General features: G+C 31.0%; 1 protein-coding gene and 1 long non-coding RNA gene across 2 annotated transcripts; both read right to left on the bottom strand.

The window, feature by feature from the left end:
- On the bottom strand, positions 8295–8701 carry LOC104757126. The gene is made up of 3 exons (XR_762374.2): positions 8630–8701; positions 8462–8548; positions 8295–8361 (listed from the first exon to the last, which is right to left on the bottom strand). It is a non-coding gene; the product is annotated as an uncharacterized LOC104757126 (long non-coding RNA).
- On the bottom strand, positions 8727–16949 carry LOC104757127 (ABC transporter B family member 13). The gene is made up of 9 exons (XM_010479844.1): positions 16529–16949; positions 16384–16438; positions 16108–16283; positions 15824–16024; positions 15350–15609; positions 14737–15277; positions 11201–11984; positions 10873–11114; positions 8727–10133 (listed from the first exon to the last, which is right to left on the bottom strand). Exons 1-9 carry the CDS (start codon positions 16802–16804, stop codon positions 8928–8930), a joined length of 3741 nt encoding a protein of 1246 aa, XP_010478146.1. The 5' UTR covers positions 16805–16949; the 3' UTR covers positions 8727–8927.

The raw sequence follows: 25221 nt of genomic DNA on the forward strand, positions 1-25221 counted from the left end.
GGGGGGGGGGGGGGGCATATTGTTTAAGCAACTTCATGCAACCTAATTAAACACTTCTCAATGTTGTTTCCTTGTAAGAGGTAAGATCCTATTTTTTTTCCTACTATATTCGTGGGCACCTTTAATATTCAAATGTTCGCTATTCTAGAACAAAGAACCCAGTATTATTTTGTTAAGTTTTTGTATCCAGCCAGTTTCTGAGCTCAAAATGAAAAAAAAAAAAAAAAGTATAATGTCCAAGACTAATTTTTGGATTCATTGGCCGGTTGAGTCGTTTATGAGGGATACTCATGTACAGATGTCAGTATTGATGGATTTAATTATGTTCGTCGCAAACACGTTGACAGTTTGGGAGTGAACAACATTTTAATAGTTTAGTGGCCTTTATAGTGTTTAATTTATTTAATTTCACTGTACATAATTTTAATTTTTATCGACCAATATTACTGAACGCTAGTGAAGATAAATTACAGCCGATGAGTAAAAAAACTTGCATTAGGTACATACAAAAGTCTATATTAATAGTATAACATAAAGAAATTGATTATGAAATACTGTAAGCAGAAATCAGAATATATCTATTCTCTACATAAATATATTTTCAAGCAAAAAAACAAAAAATATATATATATATTCAAGCAGAAAAAAAAAATATATATATATATATATATATTCAAGCAAAGCCCATTTTTTTTTTTTTTACAACAAGAAAACAAAATTGGCTCAAGCAAAGCCCATTTTATATAACCAATTATAAGATACAGTTTGTGCTATTTAAATATTTACTTAAAGTTTACGATAAATTTTGGATACAGAATATACAACTATCGTAGGAAAAAAAAACACAATGTATATATATATATATCTTATTATATAAAGCTTGATGTCAAATTTACTCATTAACAAGATTGTGACACGTGTCAAATTTACTCATTAACAAGATTGTGACACGTGTCAAATTTACTCATTAACAATATAAACCTTTTGTTTTCTTTAAATTTGTGAAAATCATCTGCAACATTTCTTTGATTGTTAGATTTCAAATTTTAATTTGTATATATTCTAATGATTATAGTATGTGTGTTAATTTTAAAACTATAGTATGTGTATTGACACACATTATAGTATGTGTATTGACACACATTATAGTATGTGTGTCAATACATTCAAAGTTCTCAGTTTGAGAATGTTTTGATTAATTAGTGAGTTTAACATATATGAATGAGTTATTTTTTTATTAAAAATATACAATGATGCGAAGTTACATATATATTTAGTACACTTTCTTTTCACTCTCTCCATAATTACTATGGGGAAACAGTTTTGGGTGTTCTTAGAGTAAAAATATTATGAAAATAAGTAAGATCATTAGTTTAGATATTTTGTTAAGAAGTTTGTTATTGGGAGAACATGTTTAAGATCATAAGATTTAATAATATAATAATCTTAAACATATTACATTTATAAAAACTTTAAAAATAACATTTAAATTGCAAACTTATAAAACTTTTACTAAAATTCAAAATACAATACCAAATTTTTATGAAACAAAAAAACATTAAAGATAAAAAAAAAAACATATTACTTGATTAAAACACACAAACATTTTATTTAATTAATACATAGTTTAATGTCCAAATTTATTCCATATATTCTCAATCAAATCCTCTTTTAATTTGTGAAAATTGTTTGCATTCACAGCTTGCCACATCATCTTAGAACTGAGCCAAAATCAGTTCTACATCAAGAACCAAAAAAGTGTTCTATGGGCACTGTTCAATATATTTATCATTTTATTGTGCTAAGAACACCCAAACTGTTCTGCCAATGCAGATGGGATTATCTAGATTTGCAAAGATTAAACCTTTTAAAACTCGACCAAAAAGAAACCAGATGTGTACATATATGAACAATGTTTGTGTATTAAAATTTTAAACTAAATGAAAAAAGATAAAAAGAAGTTTACACATTAAAATAAAAGTGAACCTGATATTAAACAGCACCAACCTTGATGATATCCCCTTGATGTAGATGATGAAGCATGATACTTGTCATTGTCATGCATATAATGCACTTGTGGTATTAGAGGGGGGGGGGGGGCGCATGTATGGGTTTCCAGTAATGTAGAATGTAGAAAGCTGAGTCATGGTTGTTTACAAGGGCATATCTATGCAACCGCCATTTAGATCCGTCGACAGGAGGGAACCTAAGTCTGAATACTTTTCTCACGTTATTATCATACATCTGATTTTTTACTGATTACTTTTATTGTTAAATTTAAAATACTAACCAATATAATATTGTTTGCCAAAAAAAAAAACCAATATAATATTATCTCATATGATGCTCATATTATTTTTTAATTAAAATTTTAACTCTAATCTATGAAGAAGTGAATTATGGTTTTACGATGAAACAGATAGTTAAATGTGATTACTAAACTGAATGCCTAACGATGAAATTTATTTTAGATTAAAAAATTTTCAAATATTAATATTTATCATTTTTTAAAAAAAATATTTAACACATGTGTTATTGAAATGAATATGTTAAAACAAAAGATAATTTGAAATAAAATTATAATTTATAGGAATGAATTTTCTGTTATTTGATAAGAATGCTTCTATATCTTTATATATGTTTTTATTTTATAAATTTTACTCATTTAAAATTGATTATGACATGAGGTAAAATTAGTACTTATGAGATAACAACATAACAAATATATCTTAAATAATGTTGATTCAGTTTTTTTGCAAATTATATTCTGTTAATTTATATTTGTATTTTTAATTCTTACTAAGATATAGATTTTATATGATGTATTAATTGTGTTTGATATAAAATATTTTGTTCTATGCATTAAGATGAAATGTATAATTAAACTTAAAATATGGTTTATTATGATGGTATAGATATTTAAATGGTACTCTCGGTCCTATAAGAGTTTTTGGGTAAAAATACAAAGATTAATAAACAATAGATATCATGTCATTTGTAAAATTTCAACTAATAGAAAAATATACTGCATAGTTCAAATATTCATAAATTGTTATATTAATTAAGTTGTACATAGAAATTGAGAAAATATTATAAAACAGAGCAAAAAAAACCTTAAAACTCTTATATAATGGAACTGAGAGAGTATTAAAATGAAATATGAGGGGTTTGTATTCAATATTAAAATGTTACAAAATAAAATCTAAAAACATGTATTTTACTACTTAACTATTCTCAATAATTTTTTATTTTATAACGCGGGCCTGGTCTAGTATATATATAAATAGAAGTTATAAGAAAAAGACAAAAGAAACTTCAATGATTAGCATAGGCTTTTTAATTTATTAATTTAATAACAGTGTATTTCATAAGATTTTTTAAAATACATGATTACATAACATAGACTTTGTAAATTTTATACAAATCAATTAACTAAAATATATGTTGCTCTACTTCAAAATGAGTTATTTACTTATTTGGCAAGAACTCTCTGATTGAATAACTTATGCCTTAACCAAAACCAAAGTTGCTCTTAATTTTTTGAATTATTTGAATCAAAGCTCGGACGGGTTGGTTAAGGAAGTGAAATCGGTTTATAACCAGAGAGTTCATTACTTAGCGTTACATTAAAATGAGTTATTTGTAACTGCCTCTTTTTGTTCAATTTGTGTTCAAGTTTTTATATGGGTTGTTATTACCTCTTGTGTTAATAGCTCATGCTTGTGGCTGTTTGTTGAAATCATCATATATATATAAAAGTAAGATTTTACTCTCTCTTTATTGGTCCATTTGACATTTAATTTCTAAAAACATAATATTTATTTTCACTTAAATACTACAAATTAATCCATACTTCAAATTTACACTTTAATACTAAATTGTAACTGAAATTAAACAAAATATGAATTGACTATTTTTTTTCTCCATTCATTTTCAATTAAACCCACTTTAGATTATAATTGTAACTCATCTAATTAAATTATTAAAAAAGTAACTTGTATCACTTGAAATCCTATAAATAATCATTTTAATGGACGAATTCTTAAGGCATCTTTCCAGCAAATCACTGTGAAGAGACAATAGATTGTTCCGTTAACCAACCCATTTTTTATTATTAAAAGAGAAGTACAAATTTAAAAATGTCCAAAATGTTTAACTTAATTACTCAAATTGTCACTGAATTATTAATAAAGAGAAGCTTAATTGATATTGAGAAGGGTAAATAGTGCTAATTTTACCAAAAAAAATTATATAATTAATTTAAGGATGCTTATATATAATTACTAATAATGGCTTAGTACTAGTATTTCCATACGGATATTTCATTTACATTTAAGAAAATATCCATATGGAATAAAAAAACCTAAGATACAATATTCCAACAACAATTACCAAACAAATCTTAGCAACAGCTCTAAAGTGATGTTCATGAATCATATATCTACAGTATATCCATTTTTCATATTTAAGAAACTTTAACAAAAACCAGATTAATACATTAAATCAATTAAAAATAAAGATTTAAAAATATATCGCTTATTTAATGGAGCCGGTTTAATTAATAATAAATTATTAACTATTAAACATGTGGTAGTTCAAAGATAACAAATTAAAATTAGATTATTTATAATGTAATGATATATCCTCTTTAAAATTATTTTATTTATTTTTAATAATAGTTTTAAAACAATAATTAATTTAAAAATATTTGAACTAAATATGGTGGCTAATCCATAAATCCACTTACATTAGTGGGACGCGTTTGTGTTTCATATATGCTACTAGCAGATCAAACGGATCATCCTATCAGCGGAGGTCAAATTATTATGACCCATCACATGTGAGTCTAATGGAACTCCGCTTTGATATTATAAATGCAACAACTGACTAACGATATTTATAATTTACAACTATATTACAATTTAAAAATGTATTTTTAAAATTGTAAAAATTATATAGTAAATCAAAATTTAGCATTTGAAAACAAAAACATATTTTTGCTTTGTACCGCGAGTTTAATCGTAATTGAGAATATGAAGTGTGGATTTAGTTTTAGATGATGAACCATAAAGAAGCTTTAAATTTTTTGAAGCAGAAGTGGAAACCACCAACGCTCAAGACATAGCCGACTGATAAAAGGTAGATATGGAAACTGTAACATCCGCAAACCAATTATTGGTTTTCTGAGATGGGTGTCGATCGACACCAAGGTGGTGTCGGTTAACACCAATGTTATTTGGTTCGATTAGATTGTTTTAATTGGCGACTTTTGACCGGTTTGGTTTAAAGAAACCATTGAACCGAGATATAAAAGGGAGAAAACGACATAGGTCGTGTTTTTGGTGTTTGTCTTGCCTTTTTTAGAGAAAACAAAGAGAGAAAATTGTTCTTGAGGTTCTAGAGAGAGATTGTGAGATTTCAAGGCTTTGTGGGTGAGATTTTGCTGTGGGAGTGAGGATTCAAGGCTAGGAACGTGTGGGAAGCTTGCTGCGAGTGTGGATTCGTCAGTGTTTGTCAGAATCTTCCTGCAGAGAGGTGAGTGCATGACTATGGCTAATCTAAGCCTGTGATTCCTTGTTCTTGCTTGTTTGTTGCTGTGTTTGTGTGTTTTTCTTGATGGGATTGATTGCTACAGGTTCCTACGGATGTATATGGCTTGGGTCACGAGTATTGGACGATTTGGTGGAGTTGGGAGCGAGATTTGACTCTCGGCTTCGCGGTTGCAGAGGGAGTGTCGATCAACACCAATTGGTATCGGTTGACACTAGTGAAGCAGCATCGATCGACACTGTGGGGTAGTGTCGGTCGACACCATGAGCCAGTGTCGGTCGACACTTGGCTGGTGTCGGTCGACACCTTCCTTCCAGCGAGTTGATGTTTGTTTTCCTGGTTTGTATGCTTTGTTTGTTGATTGTTTGGAACATTGAAAATACTGTTGCTTGTGTGTATAGCCCAATAGATGGGAGGATTGCCTCACTGAGTCTTTATAAAATACTCATGCATCTCAATTTGTGTTTGTGGTGCAGGTAAAGGCAAAATATGATCGTGGAATCAAGGCAATGAAGAGGAGGATGTTCTAGGGACTTGATTGGTTGTTGTCTAGCATTGCTAGGTTGCTAGAGCTGGGTCAATAGAAAAATTGCTAGGTTGCTGGTTCCATGTTTTCGGTTGGTTGAATATTGGATATTGTTTATGTTATAGTTATTAGATTATCTTTTGATATTTATTGGATATTATTGGATATTGGTATTTGTTATTCCGTTGTTGGTTATGATTGTGGTTAGGTGGCTAGTGGATATGGACCACTAGTTGTAGTTTATTTTTTATTATTATTATTATTATTATTATTATTATTATTATTATTATTATTATTATTATTATTATTTATTATTCAATTAAAAAACGGTCAGATCGTTTCAGAAACATACTCGAAATATCTTACGTCCTACGGACTTGTGACTGCTAGATGTGGAAACATACTCTAAATATCGTAGTAATAAAAAAATTTGTATGAAACTGATAATATCACTTAATTTGTATGATATCTGAGTAACTTTTCCTATTATTTTATCAATGTAAATTCTTAAAAAAGAAATTGTTCACAATGCATTCGGACTTGTAATTCATACAAATGCACAAGTTAAATGAACATATTTTCATAAAGGAAATTGAATAGATTGATGAAGTTTATAATCGCTCATGTGTGCGAAACCACATACTTTCAATCAAATATATAGTATGTAATATAATGCAGTACGGTTTGAACTAATCCATTAAAATTGTTGACAGAAAAAAAAAAAAAAAAGATTAGAGGACTAAGAAAATTACAAAAAAATAATTTTTGTTTCACAAAGTTTCAGATATTTTTTAAAAATCGTAATTTTAAATTTATAATAATAAGCTTTTTGAATTATTGTTTTTTACGGTCGAATTATTGTTTTTTACGGTCGCCCTGAAAGAAAAGGTTGGTCGAAGCTTTTTTAATTTTCAAGAAATGTTTTTAAAATTTGGGTTTAGGAAAATAGAAATTTGATTTGGTCATAAAAAAATATCTAAGAATTGTCACTTCAGTGATTTCATAAGCACTCATTCTCTTCACGCAGTTCTTTGTAACACTTCACCGTACTGGAGAGGTGCGATTTGGATGAATATGAACTACTTGATTGTTTCTTCCCTGCACCATTACTCTAAAGTACATGTCTGAGTAACCACCTCTACACAAACAAAAACTTTGTATAACCCATCAAAATTTTCTGCAGTGGGTGGACCGTACAGCAATAAGGCAAGAACTATTTATGAGGAACTAAGGAGCAATCTAATAAGGTATGCATGTTTGTATAAGGTACAGTTGAAGTTGAAGATGTCTGAATATATGTGGCCTTACCTATACTGTGTTGTTGATGCAGGAATGTTGTTAGAAACTATGACCAGACTGGTTACATCTGGGAACACTATGATCAAACGAAAGGAACAGGAGAAGGTGCACGTGTCTTTACCGGTTGGTCTGCACTGATCTTTTTAATTATGTCTGAAGAATACCCTCTATTTTAAAAAAAAAACCCGGCTACAATGACCAACATTTGTAACTTCGAACATCATATCTATCCGCGAGTGTTTGTGAACAAAATAAGGCAGCCTCTTTCAAAGACTTTAATGAAACAGCAATCACAATACATCAAGATTTATAGCTCAGCTACTACGTACATGTTAAAGCTAGCCTTGTCGTGCCTGAGCATAACATTGCGAGCGTCCAACCAGGCGATAGTAAAGGAAAGGAGACATTCAAAACTCAGTGAGTGCAGATCACTTTCATGGGTCTTGAGTCATTTCTGTATCTTCAGCGACCATGATTTCCACATCCCTCATGTCTCGCTTCAATACGTTCCCAAGTCTTCCAATGGCTTCTGTCTCCTGTTGCAATACCTATTTACAATGTTCCAAAAAGTCACATACCTTTCTAATAGAAAAACAAAATATCCATATACCAATCCAGAGGTTAGTGACCAAAGGTGTTGCATATAATACCTCCTGCATATCGATCAGGCTCTGCTCGTCTATTTTTGTCGACCCAGGGAGATAAAAAGGGAACTACCAGAAGCAATCGAATTTGCTTGAGCACGAGATATTGTCTGCAGACTTTGCACCCTCCTAGAAAGCTCTGCTCCAGGACCTTTCACCTGGGAATCCAGTAATCCACACCCATATTGTTTACATCAAACTTTGAACCACTGAACCTTGAATAAAAAAATGAAAACAGACATGTCTTGTTATTGCAGTCAACTTCTCAGACAGTTCGGTCTTTCCTTTCGTCAAGGGTAACCGGAAACCCTTCCCTTCTAAGCTCTCTATTATCCTCATAACCTTCAAGCAAAAAGTCATAACACAAGGGTAAATGTAACTTTGACTGTAATCTGGACTCACATAACAAGGTCAGATATTGTAATGTGACGAATTCTCTTACCCTCAACATGCGTCTTTGAAGACTCTGCTCCTTCTGTCTCAACCTTTCAATAGATGGAAAGGTATGTGCTTGCAAATGTCTCTGAAGCTGTAAAACAAATTCAAACAATTTCCTGTTAGATTATCCACTAATACAAGAGAGAAAGAGGGGGGTAAAATGAGAACTCACCATTTTAACATTGCTCTGAGTCGTTTTTTATTCTATCCCTATCTGAGACGAGAACTTCATCTTGAAGCTTAAACTTTGGCATGTTATATAAGATATATTCAAGCAAAGCCCATTTTATATAATCAATTATAAGATACAGTTTGTGCTATTTAAATATTTACTTAAATTTTACAACAAATTTTGGATACAGAATATTCAACGATCATGACTTCAACGATCGTATGAAAAAAACACAATGTGTGTGTATATTATATAGAAGTAATAAGAAAAAGGCAAAAGAAACTTCAACGATCATGAGTCACACCACTTCTTGAAGACTCGTTAATTGCTTATAAAACCCATTAGGTATGGAAACAAGCTCACTATGGCTTCCCTTCTCCACAACTCTTCCTCTATGCAACACAGCGATTGTGTCTGCTTTCCTTATGGTCGAGAGCCTATGAGCCACTAGTACTGTGGTTCGTCCCTTCATCAGCTTGTCTAGCGCATCTTGGACCAGTTTCTCCGAGCTCGTATCCAAAGCACTTGTTGCCTCATCAAGGAGAAGTACCGAAGGATCCTTGAGAACCGCCCTCGCGATAGCCACTCTCTGTTTCTGACCACCAGATAACTGCGATCCCTTATCACCCACGTGCGTCTTGTACCCTTCTTCCATCCTGGTTATAAACTCATGTGCGTTCGCGGCTTTTGCGGCTTCGATGATCTCTGCCTCGGAGGCGTTCTCTTTTCCGTACTTGATGTTCTCGTATACTGTTGTTGAAAACAGAGCTGGTTCTTGCTGGACTAATGCTATCTTTTTGCGCAAGCTACGTAGGTTTAGGGTTTTTAGATCTTGCCCATCAATGCAGAGATTTCCGTTATTCGGATCGTAGAATCTCATGATCAGTCCGATCACTGTGCTCTTTCCCGAACCACTAGGCCCTACGACCGCAAGACTTTTTCCGGCTGAAACCCGGAGGTTTAGATTTTGAAAAATGGTGATTTCAGGTCTCGTGGGATACGCAAAGCTTACGCTTCTAAACTCTATATCTCCATTGATCTGAGTGATCAATTTTGAGTTAAGCTTGTTTGGAGTTATCTTAGTCACTCTATGTAAAACACTAAAAACCGATCCTAGTGCTTGCGTGCCTTTCACGATATCTGGAGTCAAAGCAAGCGTTTCTGAAACTGAGAAAGCCGTGACGATCAACACCATGAAAGATTTGATACTATCCCCAAAATTCGTCTCCTTGTGCTTAATCAAAACCGATACGTACCATAGACCAAGAGCGTAGGAACAAAACGCGAGGAACTGAGACAAACCATATCCAAATCCAGAGATATGACCTCTCACAAAGGCATTCTTGGTGGGCTTACTTAGCTCACTAGTAAACTGTTCCGAGATTTGCTTTTCAACACCAAAGGCAGCGACAGTTCTTATATTTGCAATCGCTTCACGGGCCACTGAAGTTGCTTTTGAATAAGCCCTTGTGTAGTCTCCTCCAAAGCCTTTTAGAAATAGTTGCTGTAACATATAACATTTCAAGCGTATTATGTTTCAAAGATTCATAATATGGTTTAGAGGATCTTTGAATTTTTGAATTACCTCTGTAAGTGAAGCGGCAATGAGAAGAGGGAAACAAGCTGTTACAACAGCTGCAACACGCCAACTGTAGTAAAATGCAAGTGCTAATGCTGTGACAGTAAGAGACAGATTTTGGACTATTGTCGAGAGGCGATCTGCTAGAGCACTCCTCACCAAAGTTGCATCAGCAGCTAAGATTGAAGTGAGTGAGCCAGTATTGTTCTCATCCAAATCAAACCACCCAATCTCATTTGAAAGAATCGCTGCAATTATTTAAAGATATGATATACATTAGTCAAAGAACCGAACTGAACCCAAAGCAAAGGATGTTTAAACTGATTTTGTTTACCTGAGAACAAGGATAAGCGAACCCTTGCTGTAAGACGCTCTCCCATAAGTGTATAGAAGTAATGTTGGAGGAGATATATAGGAGCTGTTACTATTCCAGCTACAACAAAGACAATAGCTACCTTATCTATGTCACGCTTTATCACGTTAGGATGAGGCGAATAAAATGCAGTTAGCACATAAGCAATCCCCATAGAGAAGNTGAATAAGCCCTTGTGTAGTCTCCTCCAAAGCCTTTTAGAAATAGTTGCTGTAACATATAACATTTCAAGCGTATTATGTTTCAAAGATTCATAATATGGTTTAGAGGATCTTTGAATTTTTGAATTACCTCTGTAAGTGAAGCGGCAATGAGAAGAGGGAAACAAGCTGTTACAACAGCTGCAACACGCCAACTGTAGTAAAATGCAAGTGCTAATGCTGTGACAGTAAGAGACAGATTTTGGACTATTGTCGAGAGGCGATCTGCTAGAGCACTCCTCACCAAAGTTGCATCAGCAGCTAAGATTGAAGTGAGTGAGCCAGTATTGTTCTCATCCAAATCAAACCACCCAATCTCATTTGAAAGAATCGCTGCAATTATTTAAAGATATGATATACATTAGTCAAAGAACCGAACTGAACCCAAAGCAAAGGATGTTTAAACTGATTTTGTTTACCTGAGAACAAGGATAAGCGAACCCTTGCTGTAAGACGCTCTCCCATAAGTGTATAGAAGTAATGTTGGAGGAGATATATAGGAGCTGTTACTATTCCAGCTACAACAAAGACAATAGCTACCTTATCTATGTCACGCTTTATCACGTTAGGATGAGGCGAATAAAATGCAGTTAGCACATAAGCAATCCCCATAGAGAAGAGTGGAGTTTGTGCTCCAGCAAGAACTGCACCAATTGAGCCAAGTAATGCATAAGGCCATTCTGGAGCATTCAGCTTTATAAGTTCCCATGTCATCGAAGAAGAGCTTAAATCTTTGGCATTTGAATCATTTTCGGTCTTCTCTTGGTCTTCCCTAAAGCTTGAAGTCCTCCTTGAGCTAGAAACTCTTCTTGAACTAGTAGATCCAGCTTGTGACCTAGAAGTTTCAGACATTATTGATCTCGAGTTTTCTTGAGGTTCTGTCTCTTGGCAATTCACAAGAGCCGCGTAATCTCCTCCTCTTGATATAAGCTCTGAGTGGCTACCGGTTTCCATAACCTGACCATTTCTCAATACAACAATCTTGTCAACATTTCGAATGGTGGATAATCTATGTGCAACGACAATTGTTGTTCTTTTTTCCATGACAGTGTCAAGTGCTTGCTGAACAATTTTCTCTGATTCAGCATCAAGAGCGCTTGTTGCTTCATCTAAAAGTAATATCTTTGGATTTCTTAGAACCGCTCGAGCAATTGCAATCCTCTGTTTTTGTCCTCCTGAGAGCTGAGTTCCTCCTTCTCCAACCTTTATGAAAAATTTGACCAATAAGGACATACAAAATATATTATATAATATGAGAAAGTTTTTACTAACTTTCCTTGCCAATGCGACACTTGACGCGCTATATTCGTGACACATGTCTTTCTCACTAATTTTAAATTAAACATTTTTTATATAGTTCATTTTATTTATTTCTTATATGGTGTATAGTTTGCTTTAAAAAATTTGTTTTTTACATTGTTACAAAAATATATTTCTTCCAACTTTGAGTTTTAACATATAACATATTTCCTAACGAAAGCATATACCATATAACCTAAAAATAAAACTACCGTTAAAACCAATTAAAAAAAAAAATCATACTTTTACAGAAAAAATTGAAACCAAGTTAATTTATGATAGAGTAATTTAAAAATATAGAATATGTACTAATATATTTTTTAAAAAAAACACATTGTATTCAATAATTATATATATTGTATTAAAGACAAAACTCAATAAAAATAAAACTACTGTTCAAACCAATTAAACAAAAAAAGTTTTCATACTTTTAAAGTTAAAACTGAAACCAGGTTAATTTACGATACACTAATTAAAAAATATAGAACATGTACTAATATATTTAAAAACTCACATTGTATTCAATAATCATATGTATTGTATTAAAGACAAAACTCAGATAAAATTAACTTACATTTAATATTATATAAGTTACCATTTGACTATCTTTAAAATGTATGTACTAAAATAAAATAAAATAGCATAATGGTATCATAACATAACTCATTAGGAAATAGCATAATGAAAGCATATACCATATAACCTAAAAATAAAACTACTAATAAAACCAAGTAAAACAATAAAAGTTTTTATACTTTTAAAATAAAAATTGAAGTCAAATTAATTTATAACAGACTAATTTAAAAATATAAATATGTTCTAATATATTTTTAAAAAAATCACATTGTATCCAATAATCATATATATTGTATTAAAGACAAAACTCAGATAAAATTAAATAATATTTAATATTCTATAAGTTACAGTTTGACTGCCTTTAAAACGTATGTACTAAAAGAAAATAAAAATAACATAATTGCTTAATCATCCCATGAAATAATTGAGAACAATAGTTTCACAAAATAATTTAATGGTAATTATACTATTTAATTTGAAATGATTAGAAAATAGAGATAACATATCGAATCTAAAAAACATTAAATTTGACAGACTATTCTTTTCATGAATTTTATTCATAATTTAATGCAAGATATAGGATGAGATATTTCATAATTTTTTATGACATCAGCCATATTTTAATATGCATTATTCCAATAATTTTTATATTAAAGGTGATTACAAGATTAGAGAGTAAACACCGGAGCATATGATAAATCATGAGTACACTTATTAGTTATTCAAAATAACCATTGATGATTCTTCTGTTACCTTAAACATATTGTCTAGATTCATAATCTCATTAGAGTACAAAATTCAGGTTTTAGATTGATTGGATGAATTTGAGTCGGTCTGTTTTTTTTTCTCACATATCTTATTTTAAAATCATCAAAATCTGATGGAAAAGTCAACATATAGATATTATAATTTTAAATATAGTTAATTAAAAATATATTTAGATGTAAGTTAAAATAAATTAGAAATGTATTTATGTCAGAAAAATAATTGGAATGTATCTATTGTTGATATCAATATCCATCTACACCAATTGACATGTTGGAGAGTTCATTTTTTTGATAATTAAAAGAACATAATGAATGAGAATAGAGACAAGGACCGAGAAATAACCCATCATCATAGAAGTATAACACATTTTAAGTATTCATATATAGAGCATTTATATAGAGAAAATCAAACTGTAGCAACATATTGTGGAGTCAAAAATAAAATCCATTAAGATTGAGTTAAAGAATATATAAAGTTGTAAAACCACTAGCAAAAAGATAAACATTTTTCTTTATGATTGAGACTAAACATATTTTTTTAAAAATAATTTAATTTTCATGGTTACTGAGTTTCGATAATAATTTTCTGATTATAGAGATCAAGTGAATCATCATATAAGTCTTGATCGCATCCATATATTACAGCTTTGGAAAAATATAGGGAAAGATGAGATTTATCTGGTAATATTTGTAGACTATTTTCAATACTCAATTTTTGTTTCGAATGTCTGATATATGGTCTCTACACAAAACTCATGTGTGCTAAGACTATCTCCAATATATATTCTATTTTTTACTTTAAAATAGAGCATAGTTTTTGCAATGTATCAATCTATTTTATACTCTCAAATAGAGTTAGTGTAAAAAATTAAAATTGTATATAGAGTAATCCTACCATTTACTCTATTTTAAAGTAAGATATAGAGTAGAGTTAGAGCAAATGTTGCTCTATATGAGAGTATTGACTTTAAAATAGAGTGGGGTTGGAGATACTCTAAGAACCTAACAATTTATCACAAAATAATAAATTCCAAAACAACAAAATTTTGAGGGATTTAATTACTTCAATCAAAAAAATTTCCTATATGTTTTATTTATTTTATTTTGCATCCAAACATTAAGAATTATATATATAAAGGAACACATATTAAACATTTTTTTTAAAAAAAAAATCATATCAAAAAAATACATTTCAAAAATATAATTTTAAATTTAAGATATATCATAGTTAATAAAAATAAAATTAAATATATCTCGCACATCGCGCGAGCCTATTTCTAGTAAGAAGATATGATTATGAAATTTTAACTTACCTGAGTACTGTAACCATTGGGTAATGATTTAATGAAAGAATCTGCATTGGCTGCTTTAGCAGCTTCTATGATCTGAACCATACTTGCACTCTCTTTACCAAGAAGAATGTTGGAAGCTATGGTTGTGGCGAATAATGCTGGTTCTTGACTCACTAATCCCATCTGTTCTCTCAGCCATTTAAGCTTCAGGCTCTTGATGTCATTTCCATCCAATAGAATCTCTCCTGAGTTAGGTTCATAGAAGCGTTGCACCATTGATATGATTGTGCTTTTCCCTGAACCACTTGGACCGACAAATGCAAAAGTCTTGCCTGAACGTATTGTGAAACTAAGATTTTCAAACACCATGTTTGGTCTAGAAGGATATGCGAAAGACACCTGATGAAACTCAATCCTCCCAGCTACATTTTCCAATGTTGCTCCATTGTCTAATCTCTTAGAACTTTCAAGATTGTTGTTCCCTATCATTTTGAATATATTTGCAGCAGCAACTCTGCCTTTGGCAATCGCGGATAAACTAGGCGCGGCTTGACCTAAGGCGCTGCAAGTGCAACAAAACTAAATTCAATTTCATGATATATCAAGCAAAAGCCTCAAAAAAAATTAAACTTACAATCCGCTGAAAATGACATTGAGGATCGTTGTGAAAGCTTTTGCACCGTTGGTTTTGCCGTGACGTACAAGAATACTTGCATACCACAAAAGTAAAGCCCAAGCACAGAACAAGAGGCTATATGTTAATCCAACTCCTAAGCCTTTAGCAAGACCGCTCTTTTTACCGAGTTTCAGAGCTTTCTTTAGAGAGGTTGAGTAAGATTTTACAGCTTTCTCTTCTCCTACAAATGCATACACTGTTCTCACCTGTGACATGACCTGAAGACACCATAAAGAGTATTTATAGGATTAACCCAAGTGTTAAAGAGAACTAATTTAAAAAGAAGAAACTAAGTTCTTGATTTGCGCTTGGTTAAAAACATTTTTGTGAAAACTTGAAATTTTTATGCTATATTTGTTGTGAAAACTTCTTTCACACGTTAACAAAGAAGTAGTTTTTGAAACAATCTCAGTCTTAGGTGTATAAACAAACCTCTTCTGCGACTTTTCCTGCATCAGCATAAGCAGCTTCACTCTTCTCTGAGATTGTGGACATAATTATAGCATATCCTCCTCCTGCAATTGCTATCAATGGAACCACTGCTAACGTGAGCAGCGTTAGTTGCCATACCGACAAAAAACCGATGACAAATCCCGCAATGAACTGAGATAAATACCGCAAAACATGGTCTGTCTGAAACAGAACAAAACATTTCATCTGTTACATTTTTTTTTATGTTCTTAGAATGAATCCATATATTAGGAAAATTAAAGTACCTTATCGCCAATAGCATCTTGAACCAAGATGGCATCGCTTGAGATGTGGTAAATGAGATTGGAATCTCTAGCTTCTGTATCAAAGAAAGTAATGTCTTTCGCTAAGATTGATTTGAGATAATTTATACGCAGCCGCGCTGTTTGTCTTTCCCCTGTTTGCATCCAACAAGAAACTCCTACCAATTCAATAAACCATTTCAGTTTAAAACATGGAAAGGGGATAAAATTTAGTAAAAATTTGATAAAACAGATCAACGTATAAAGATAGAAACGTACCTATCCAAGCTGATACGAGATTGACCAATCCTAAGTAGACCAAGTACAGAGCATTCTTGAAAAGACAAAGCACCAAATTGTTATGTAATTAATCAACTAAGTGAATAAAAAAGTTTTTTTCATTGATAGCCGTTGTTGAAGAAACCTTTGAAACATGAGAAGATATGGCTTTAGAATCTGCAGAAAGATTTCCAAGAGAATCTAGCATTTTCCCGAACAAGACGAAGAAGAGCGGAAGCGTAGCGCCATGAACACAGGCGCCTAAACCACCAAGCAACATCAGAAAGTAATCAAGTTTATCTGCTGCGCTGAACAACCCCATCAATGATACTGATTCCTTCTTCATCTTTTTATTCTCCTCCTTCTTTGCTTCTGTCTTGGCTTGGATGTTTCCACTAGAAGATGGTTCTATGTTATCCATTGTCACCGAACACAGAGATAAAAAGGAAAAAGAGAGAGGTACTTGAGAAATAAGAACGTAGATGAGGAAACAGGGGTTTAAGGGGTTGTGTTTCTTGTGGGGAAAGCGAAGAAGAAGGGTTAAAAGCAATCATGAAACAGAGACATCTCCCTCGCTAATTTAATGAATAGTATTAACACTGAAGTCTAATCTTACCTAAAAGGCGATCGTTCTAACTGTTTTTGACAACTCAAAGTTAAAGCTTTCCCATAATCATAAATTCATAATGGGTAGGTGATCATATTAATGTGTATATATCTGTATGAAGCCTGCCCACTTTGTGTTATGATTGTAACGTTTTCATCTTGTTTTTAGGGTGAAACTTGAAAGGATATGTAGACGTTTGCCATGTGGTACCCTCATTGATAAAAAATGATCCCTACTCTGACACGTTAATATAATTCTATGTTTGACGCATAGTTGAGATTTAATTTGTATGTAAAATTTATGGTGAATGATCTACTACTAAGAATGGTTTTATACGACATGAATGCTAGAAATGAATGTTAAAGGTATATGCATCATGCATGGTAAGTTTGAGAAACAATTAGTTGTCAACTTGTTACTATTATTGTCGTTTTAAGCTGTAATGATTTTACGTACGAACGCAATACGCGGCTGTTTGTAGTCCAAGAACTTAAACAATTTTTTGAATATTTATTGAATGTGTACTGGTTGTTGTCTTGTTGATAAAGAAATTCGCAAATGTGGTTTGAGCTATTGTATGTGAGAAAAACAAAGCTATATTCACAGGGTTTCTGTGATAGTGTGATGATGATTGGATCCAAAATATCACTGTAGAAAAATATTTTTTTTACTCTCGAGACGAGTTGCGGTTTGATGTGTGGATTGATCAAAGAGAGCACAAAAAACGAAGATTCGGGAACAAATGTATAGGCGAAAAAACTAGGACGTAGGGATCGACAGCTTTTGAATGGGCTAAATAAACGAAGATCAAGGGTAATAGTCTAATAGAGTTTGCTTTATGAGACGAGGTTTATGTTAATGGGGAATAGTATTTGGATTATAGGATCATGCAAGGGTCCACTTAGGGCTTTACGACACGGCATGTATATATAGAAAAGACTATGATATGTTTTTACTAATTTTGATAAAAACTAAATTATCTTTTAAACATTAACCAACTTATAAATACCCTATAAAATTTTGAAATTTATTTAGAAAGTTTTATTTACCTATTTGTTAATGAACAAAAATTTATGAGAAAAAATAAATTGTTTACTACATATTTACTATTTATTGTTTCTTAAATTCCACCTTAGCGCTTTTCGTATTATATGGTAATCTAATATCCTTGACTTTTCTTTTCGAACCTTGAGATTTTCTTCTCACTCTAACCAACTTTTACTCAGTAAACTTTTCCAATAGACTATTAAATTTTACTTATTAAAGTTTTGAGAATTGAGCCAAAAAAACCTATTACAGAATTTGCCAAAAATATATGAATTTCTTATCTAGCCAAATAAATACTCAACTTTTGTTGACTTTCAAATATAATAACAAACTTTTCATTGACTTACCAAATCAACACGCCATTTATAAAGTTAATAGAAAACTTAAACGTAGCAGTCGTGCGCGGGTTCTTAGTTTTACCGAGTTATAGTACTTAGTTTTATCTTCTCTTACTAGTTTTACTTCCGTTTACCTAATTTTACCTTGTTTTACTTCCTCTACCTAGTTATATTTCCGTTTTACTAGTTTTACTAATTCCACCTAGTTTTATTAGTTTCATCTAGTTCCACTGCATTTGATTTAGTAGATGAGATATTACAAATGATAGTTTTACTAGTTTCACCTAGTTTTACAAAAGATAGAATCATGGAAAATAATCCGAGCAATTTCTCACAAAACTGATAGTTGTACTTTGTTTTATCTAGTTTTACTTCAGTTTCACCTTTTCTTACTAGTTTTACTTTCGTTATACTAGTTTTACTTTCGTTCTACTAGTTTTACCTAGTTTTACTTCCGTTCTACTAGCTTTACTAATTCCACATTCCCTTACTAGTTTTACTTCAGTTTACCTAGTTTTACCTAGTTTTACTTCAGTTTACCTAATTTTACCTAATTTTACTTCTATTTTACTAGTTTTACTAATTCCACCTAGTTTTATTACATTTAATTTAATGTTACAAATTTTACTTAAATCCCAAAACAACAACTTAATTCCAAAGCATTACTGTCGTTTTCTCAACTGTAGATAAGATATTCACAAACAATAGAATCATGGAAAACAATCTAAGCAATTTGTCACGAGACTAATATTTGTACCTAGTTTTACTTTAGTTCTATCAGTTTTACCAAGTTTTACTTAGTTTTACTTAATTATACCTTCTCTTACTAGTTTTGCTTCTGTTTACCTAGTTTTATCTTGTTTTACTTCTTCTACCTAGTTATATTTCCGTTATACTAGTTTTACTAATTCCACCTAGTTTTATTAGTTTCACCTAGTTCCACTGCATTTGATATAGTAGATGAGATATTACAAACGATATTTTTACTAGTTTCACCTAGTTTTACAAAAGATAGAATCATGGAAAATAATCCGAGAAATTTCTCACAAGACTAATAGTTGTACCTTGTTTTATCTAGTTTTACTTCAGTTCTATCTTCCCTTACTAGTTTTACTTCAGTTCTACTAGTTTTACATAGTTTTACTTTCGTTCTACTAGATTTATGTAGTTTTTCTTCCGTTTTACTAGTTTTACTGATTCCACCTAGTTTTATTACATTTAATTTAGTGCTACAAATTTTACTTAAATCCCAAAACAACAATTTAATTCCAAAGCATTGCTGTCGTTTTCTCAACTGTAGATGATATATTAATAAACAATAGAATCATGAAAAATAATCAAAGTAAATTGTCACGAGACTAATATTAGTACCTAATTTTACTTTAGTTCTATCAGTTTTACCAAGTTTTACGTAGTTTTACTTAGTTTTTACTTAATTGTACCTTCTCTTACTAGTTTTACTTTCGTTTACCTAGTTTACCTTGTTTTACTTCCTCTACCTAGTTATATTTCCGTTTTACTAGTTTTACTAATTCCACCTAGTTTTAATAGTTTCATCTAGTTCCACTGCATTTGATATAGTAGATGAGGTATTACAAACGATAGTTTTACGAGTTTCACCTAGTTTTACAAAAGATAGAATCATGGAAACTAATCCAAGCAATTTCTCACAAGACTGTTAGTTGTACCTTGTTTTATCTAGTTTTACTTCAGTTCTACCTTCTCTTACTAGTTTTACCTAGTTTTACTCCTGTTCTACTAGCTTTATGTAGTTTTCCTTCATTTTACTAATTCCACCTTGTTTTACTACATTTAATTTAGTGCTACGAATTTTACTTAAATCATAAAACAACAATTTAATTACAAAGCATTGTTGTAGTTTTCTCAACTGTGGATGAGATATTAACAAACAATAGAATCATGGAAAATAATCCAAGCAATTTGTCACGAGACTAATAGTTGTATCCGTTTTACCTAGTTATACTTAGTTTTATCTTCTCTTTCTAGTATTATCTTGTTTTACTTTGTTTTACTTTTTTTACCTAGTTATATTTCTGTTTTACTAGTTTTACTAGTTTCATCTAGTTCTACTGCATTTGATTTAGTAGATGAGATATTGCGAACAATAGTTTTACTAGTTTTACAAAAAAAAGAATCATGAAAAATAATCCGAGCAATTTCTCACAAGACTGATAGTTGTACCTTGTTTTATCTAGCTTTACTTCAGTTCTACCTTTTCTTACTAGTTTTGCTTTTGTTATACTAGTTTTACCTAGTTTTACTTCCGTTCTACTAGCTTTACCTAGTTTTACTTCCATTCTACTAGCTTTACTAATTCCACATTCCCTTACTAGTTTTACTTCAGCTTACCTAGTTTTATCTAGTTTTACTTCTGTCCTACTAGCTTTATGTAGTTTTCCTTTCTTTTTACTAGTTTTACTAATTCCACCTAGTTTTATTACATTTAATTTAGTGCTGCGAATTTTACTTAAATCCCAAAATAACAATTTAATTCCAAAGCGTTGATGTCGTTTTCTCACCTGTAGATGAGATATTAACAAACAATAGAATCATGGAAAATAATCCAAGCAATTTGTCACGAGACTAATATTTGTACCTAGTTTTACTTTAGTTCTATCAGTTTTACCGAGTTTTACTTAGTTTTACTTAGATTTACTTAATTCTACCTTCTCTTACTAGTTTTACTTCCGTTTACCTAGTTTTACCTTGTTTTACTTCCTCTACCTAGTTATATTTCCGTTTTACTAGTTTTACTAATTCCACCTAGTTTATTAGTTTCACCTATTTCCACTGCATTTGATAAAACATCAGTTTATTTCAAAAGCATTGTTGTAGTTTTCTCAACTGTGGATGAGATATTAACAAACAATAGAATCATGGAAAATAATCCAAGCAATTTGTCACGAGACTGATAGTTGTACCTAGTTTTACTCCAGTTCTACCAGTTTTACCGAGTTATATTTAGTTTTATCTTGTCTTACTAGTATTATCTTGTTTTACTTCATTTACCTAGTTATATTTCCGTTTTACTAGTTTCACCTAGTTTACTGCATTTGATTTAGTAGATGAGATATTGCAAACAATTGTTTTACTAGTTTTACAAAAGATAGAATTATGAAAAATAATCCTAGCAAATTTCTCACAAGAATGATAGTTGTACCTTGTTTTATCTAGTTTTACTTCAGTTCTACCTTTTCTTACTAATTTTACTTTTGTTATATTAGTTTTACCTAGTTTTACTTTCGTTTACCTAGTTTTATCTTGTTTTACTTCTCTACCTAGTTATATTTCCATTTTACTAGTTTTACTAAATCCACCTAGTTTGATTAGTTTCACCTAGTTCCACTGCATTTGATAAAACAACAGTTTAATTCCAAAGCATTGTTGTAGTTTTCCCAACTGTGGATGAGATACTAACAAAAAATAGAATCATGGAAAATAATCCAAGTAATTTTTCACGAGACTAATAGTTGTACCTAGTTTTACTTTAGTTCTACCAGTTTTACCGTGTTATACTTAGTTTTATCTTCTCTTACTAGTATTACCTTGTTTTACTTCCTTTACCTAGTTATATTTCCGTTTTACCTAGTTCTACTGCATTTTATTTAGTAGATGAGATATTGCAAACGATAGTTTTACAAAAGATAGAATCATGGAAAATAATCCGAGCATTTTCTCACAAGACTGATAGTTGTACCTTGTTTATCTAGTTTTACTTCAGTTCTACCTTTTATTACTAGTTTTACTTTCGTTATACTAGTTTTACCTAGTTTTACTTTCGTTCTACTAGCTTTACCTAGTTTTACTTCCGTTCTACTAGCTTTACTAATTCCACCTTCCCTTACAAGTTTTACTTCAGTTTACCTAGTTTTACCTAGTTTTACTTCAGTTTACCTAATTTTACCTCGTTTTACTTCTCTTTTACTAGTTTTACTAATTCCACCTAGTTTTACTAGTTTCACCTAGTTTTACAAAAGACAGAATCATAGAAAATAATCTGAGCAATTTCTCACAAGACTGTCAATTGTACCTTGTTTTATCTAGTTTTACTTCAGTTCTACCTTCCCTTACTAGTTTTACATAGTTTTACTTCCGTTCTACTAGCTTTATGTAGTTTTCCTTCCATTTTACTAATTCCACCTAGTTAACTAATTTCACCTAGTTTTACTACATTTAATTTAGTGCTACGAATTATACTTAAATCATAAAACATCAATTTAATTCAAAAGCATTGTTGTAGTTTTCTCAACTGTGGATGAGATATTAACAAACAATAGAATCATGGAAATAATCCAAGCAATTTGTCACGAGACTAATAGTTGTACCTAGTTTTACTCCAGTTCTACCAGTTTTACCGAGTTATACTTAGTTTTATCTTCTCTTACTAGTATTACCATGTTTTACCTTGTTTTACTTCCTTTACCTAGTTATATTTCCGTTTTACTAGTTTTACTAGTTTCACCTAGTTGTACTGCATTTGATTTAGTAAATGTGATATTGCAAACGATAGTTTTACTAGTTTTACAAAAGATAGAATCATGGAAAATAATCCAAGCAATTTCTCACAAGACTGATAGTTGTACCTTGTTTTATCTAGTTTTACTTCAGTTCTACTTTTTCTTACTAGTTTTACTTTCGTTATACTAGTTTTACATAGTTTTACTTCCATTCTACTAGCTTTACCTAGTTTTACTGTTGTTCTACTATCTTTACTAATTCCACCTTCCCTTACTAGTTTTACTTCAGTTTACCTAGTTTTACCTAGTTTTACTTCAATTTACCTAATTTTACCTAGTTTTATTTCCATTTTACTAGTTTTATTAATTTCACCTAGTTTTATTACAATTAATTTAGTGCTACGAATTTTACTTAAGTCCCAAAACAGCAACTTAATTCCAATGCATTGTTGTGGTTTTCTCAACTGTAGATGAGATATTAACAAACAATAGAATCATGGAAAACAATCCAAGCAATTTGTCACAAGACTTATATTTGTACATAGTTTTACTTTAGTTCTATCAGTTTTACCGAGTTTTACTTAGTTTTACTTAATTCTTCCTTCTCTTACTAGTTTTACTTCCGTTTACCTAGTTTTAACTTGTTTTACTTCATTTACCTAGTTATATTTATGTTTTACTAGTTTTACTAGTTTCACCTAGTTTTATTAGTTTCACCTAGTTCCACTGCATTTGATATAGTAGATGAGATATTACAAACGATATTCTTACTAGTTTCACCTAGTTTTACAAAAGATAGAATCATGGAAAATAATCCGAGAAATTTCTCACAAGACTAATAGTTGTACCTTGTTTTATCTAGTTTTACTTCAGTTCTCTCTTCCCTTACTAGTTTTACTTCAGTTATACTAGTTTTACATAGTTTTACTTCCGTTCTACTAGATTTATGTAGTTTTCCTTCCGTTTTACTAATTTTACTGATTCCACCTAGTTTTATTACATTTAATTTAGTGCTATGAATTTTACTTAAATCCCATCTACAAGTAAAACTATCGTTTGTAATACCTTATCTACTATATCAAATGCAGTGGAACTAGATGAAACTATTAAAACTAGGTGGAATTAGTAAAATTAGTAAAACGGAAATATAACTAGGTAGAGGAAGTAAAACAAGGTAAAACTAGGTATACAGAAGTAAAACTAGTAAGAGAAGGTAGAATTAAGTAAAAACTAAGTAAAACTACGTAAAACTTGGTAAAACTGATAGAACTAAAGTAAAATTAGGTACTAATATTAGTCTCGTGACAATTTGCTTGGATTATTTTTCGTGATTCTATTGTTTATTAATATCTCATCTACAGTTGAGAAAACGACAGCAATGCTTTGTGATTTAAGTAAAATTCGTAGCACTAAATTAAATGTAATAAACTAGGTGGAATCAGTAAAACTAGTAAAACGGAAGGAAAATTACATAAATCTAGTAGAACGGAAGTAAAACTATGTAAAACTAGTAGAACTGAAGTAAAACTAGTAAGGAAAGATAGAACTGAAGTAAAACTAGATAAAACAAGGTACAACTATTAGTCTTGTGAGAAATTTCTTGGATTATTTTCCATGATTCTATCTTTTGTAAAACTAGGTGAAACTAGTAAAAATATCGTTTGTAATATCCCATCTACTATATCAAATGCAGTGGAACTAGGTAAAACTAATTAATAAAACTAGGTGTAATTAGTAAAACTAGTATAACAGAAATATAACTAGGTAGAGGAAGTAAAACAAGGTAAAACTAGGTAAACGGAAGTAAAACTATTAAGAGAAGGTAGAATTAAGTAAAACTAAGTAAAACTTGGTAAAACTGATAGAACTAAAGTAAAACTAGGTACAAATATTAGTCTCGTGACAAATTGCTTAGATTGTTTTCCATGATTCTATTGTTTGTGAATATCTTATCTACAGTTGAGAAAATGACAGCAATGCTTTGGAATTAAGTTGTTGTTTTGGGATTTAAGTAAAATTTGTGGCACTAAATTAAATGTAATAAAACTAGGTGGAATTAGTAAAACTAGTAAAATGGAAGTAAAATTAGGTAAAATTAGGTAAACTGAAGTAAAACTAGGTAAAACTGAAGTAAAACTAGTAAGGGAATGTGGAATTAGTAAAGCTAGTAGAACGGAAGTAAAACTAGGTAAAGCTAGTAGAACGAAAGTAAAACTAGGTAAAACTAGTATAACGAAAGTAAAACTAGTAAGAAAAGGTAGAACTGAAGTAAAACTAGATAAAATAAGGTACAACTATCAGTCTTGTGAGAAATTGCTTGGATTATTTTCCATGATTCTATCTTTTGTAAAACTAGGTGAAACTAGTA

This window comes from Camelina sativa, chromosome 17 (assembly GCF_000633955.1).
Source record: "Camelina sativa cultivar DH55 chromosome 17, Cs, whole genome shotgun sequence".
NCBI lineage: Eukaryota > Viridiplantae > Streptophyta > Magnoliopsida > Brassicales > Brassicaceae > Camelina > Camelina sativa.

What these genes read in the sequence shown, in the direction of transcription:
- LOC104757127 (XM_010479844.1), bottom strand. Translation starts at nt 16,804, where the DNA reads ATGGATAACATAGAACCATCTTCTAGTGGAAACATCCAAGCCAAGACA. An exon ending in AAGATGCTATTGGCGATAAG is followed by an intron (nt 16,025 to 16,107) that starts GTACTTTAATTT and finishes GTTCTGTTTCAG; the next exon opens with ACAGACCATGTTTTGCGGTA. An exon ending in TCGCTTATCCTTGTTCTCAG is followed by an intron (nt 11,115 to 11,200) that starts GTAAACAAAATC and finishes AAATAATTGCAG; the next exon opens with CGATTCTTTCAAATGAGATT.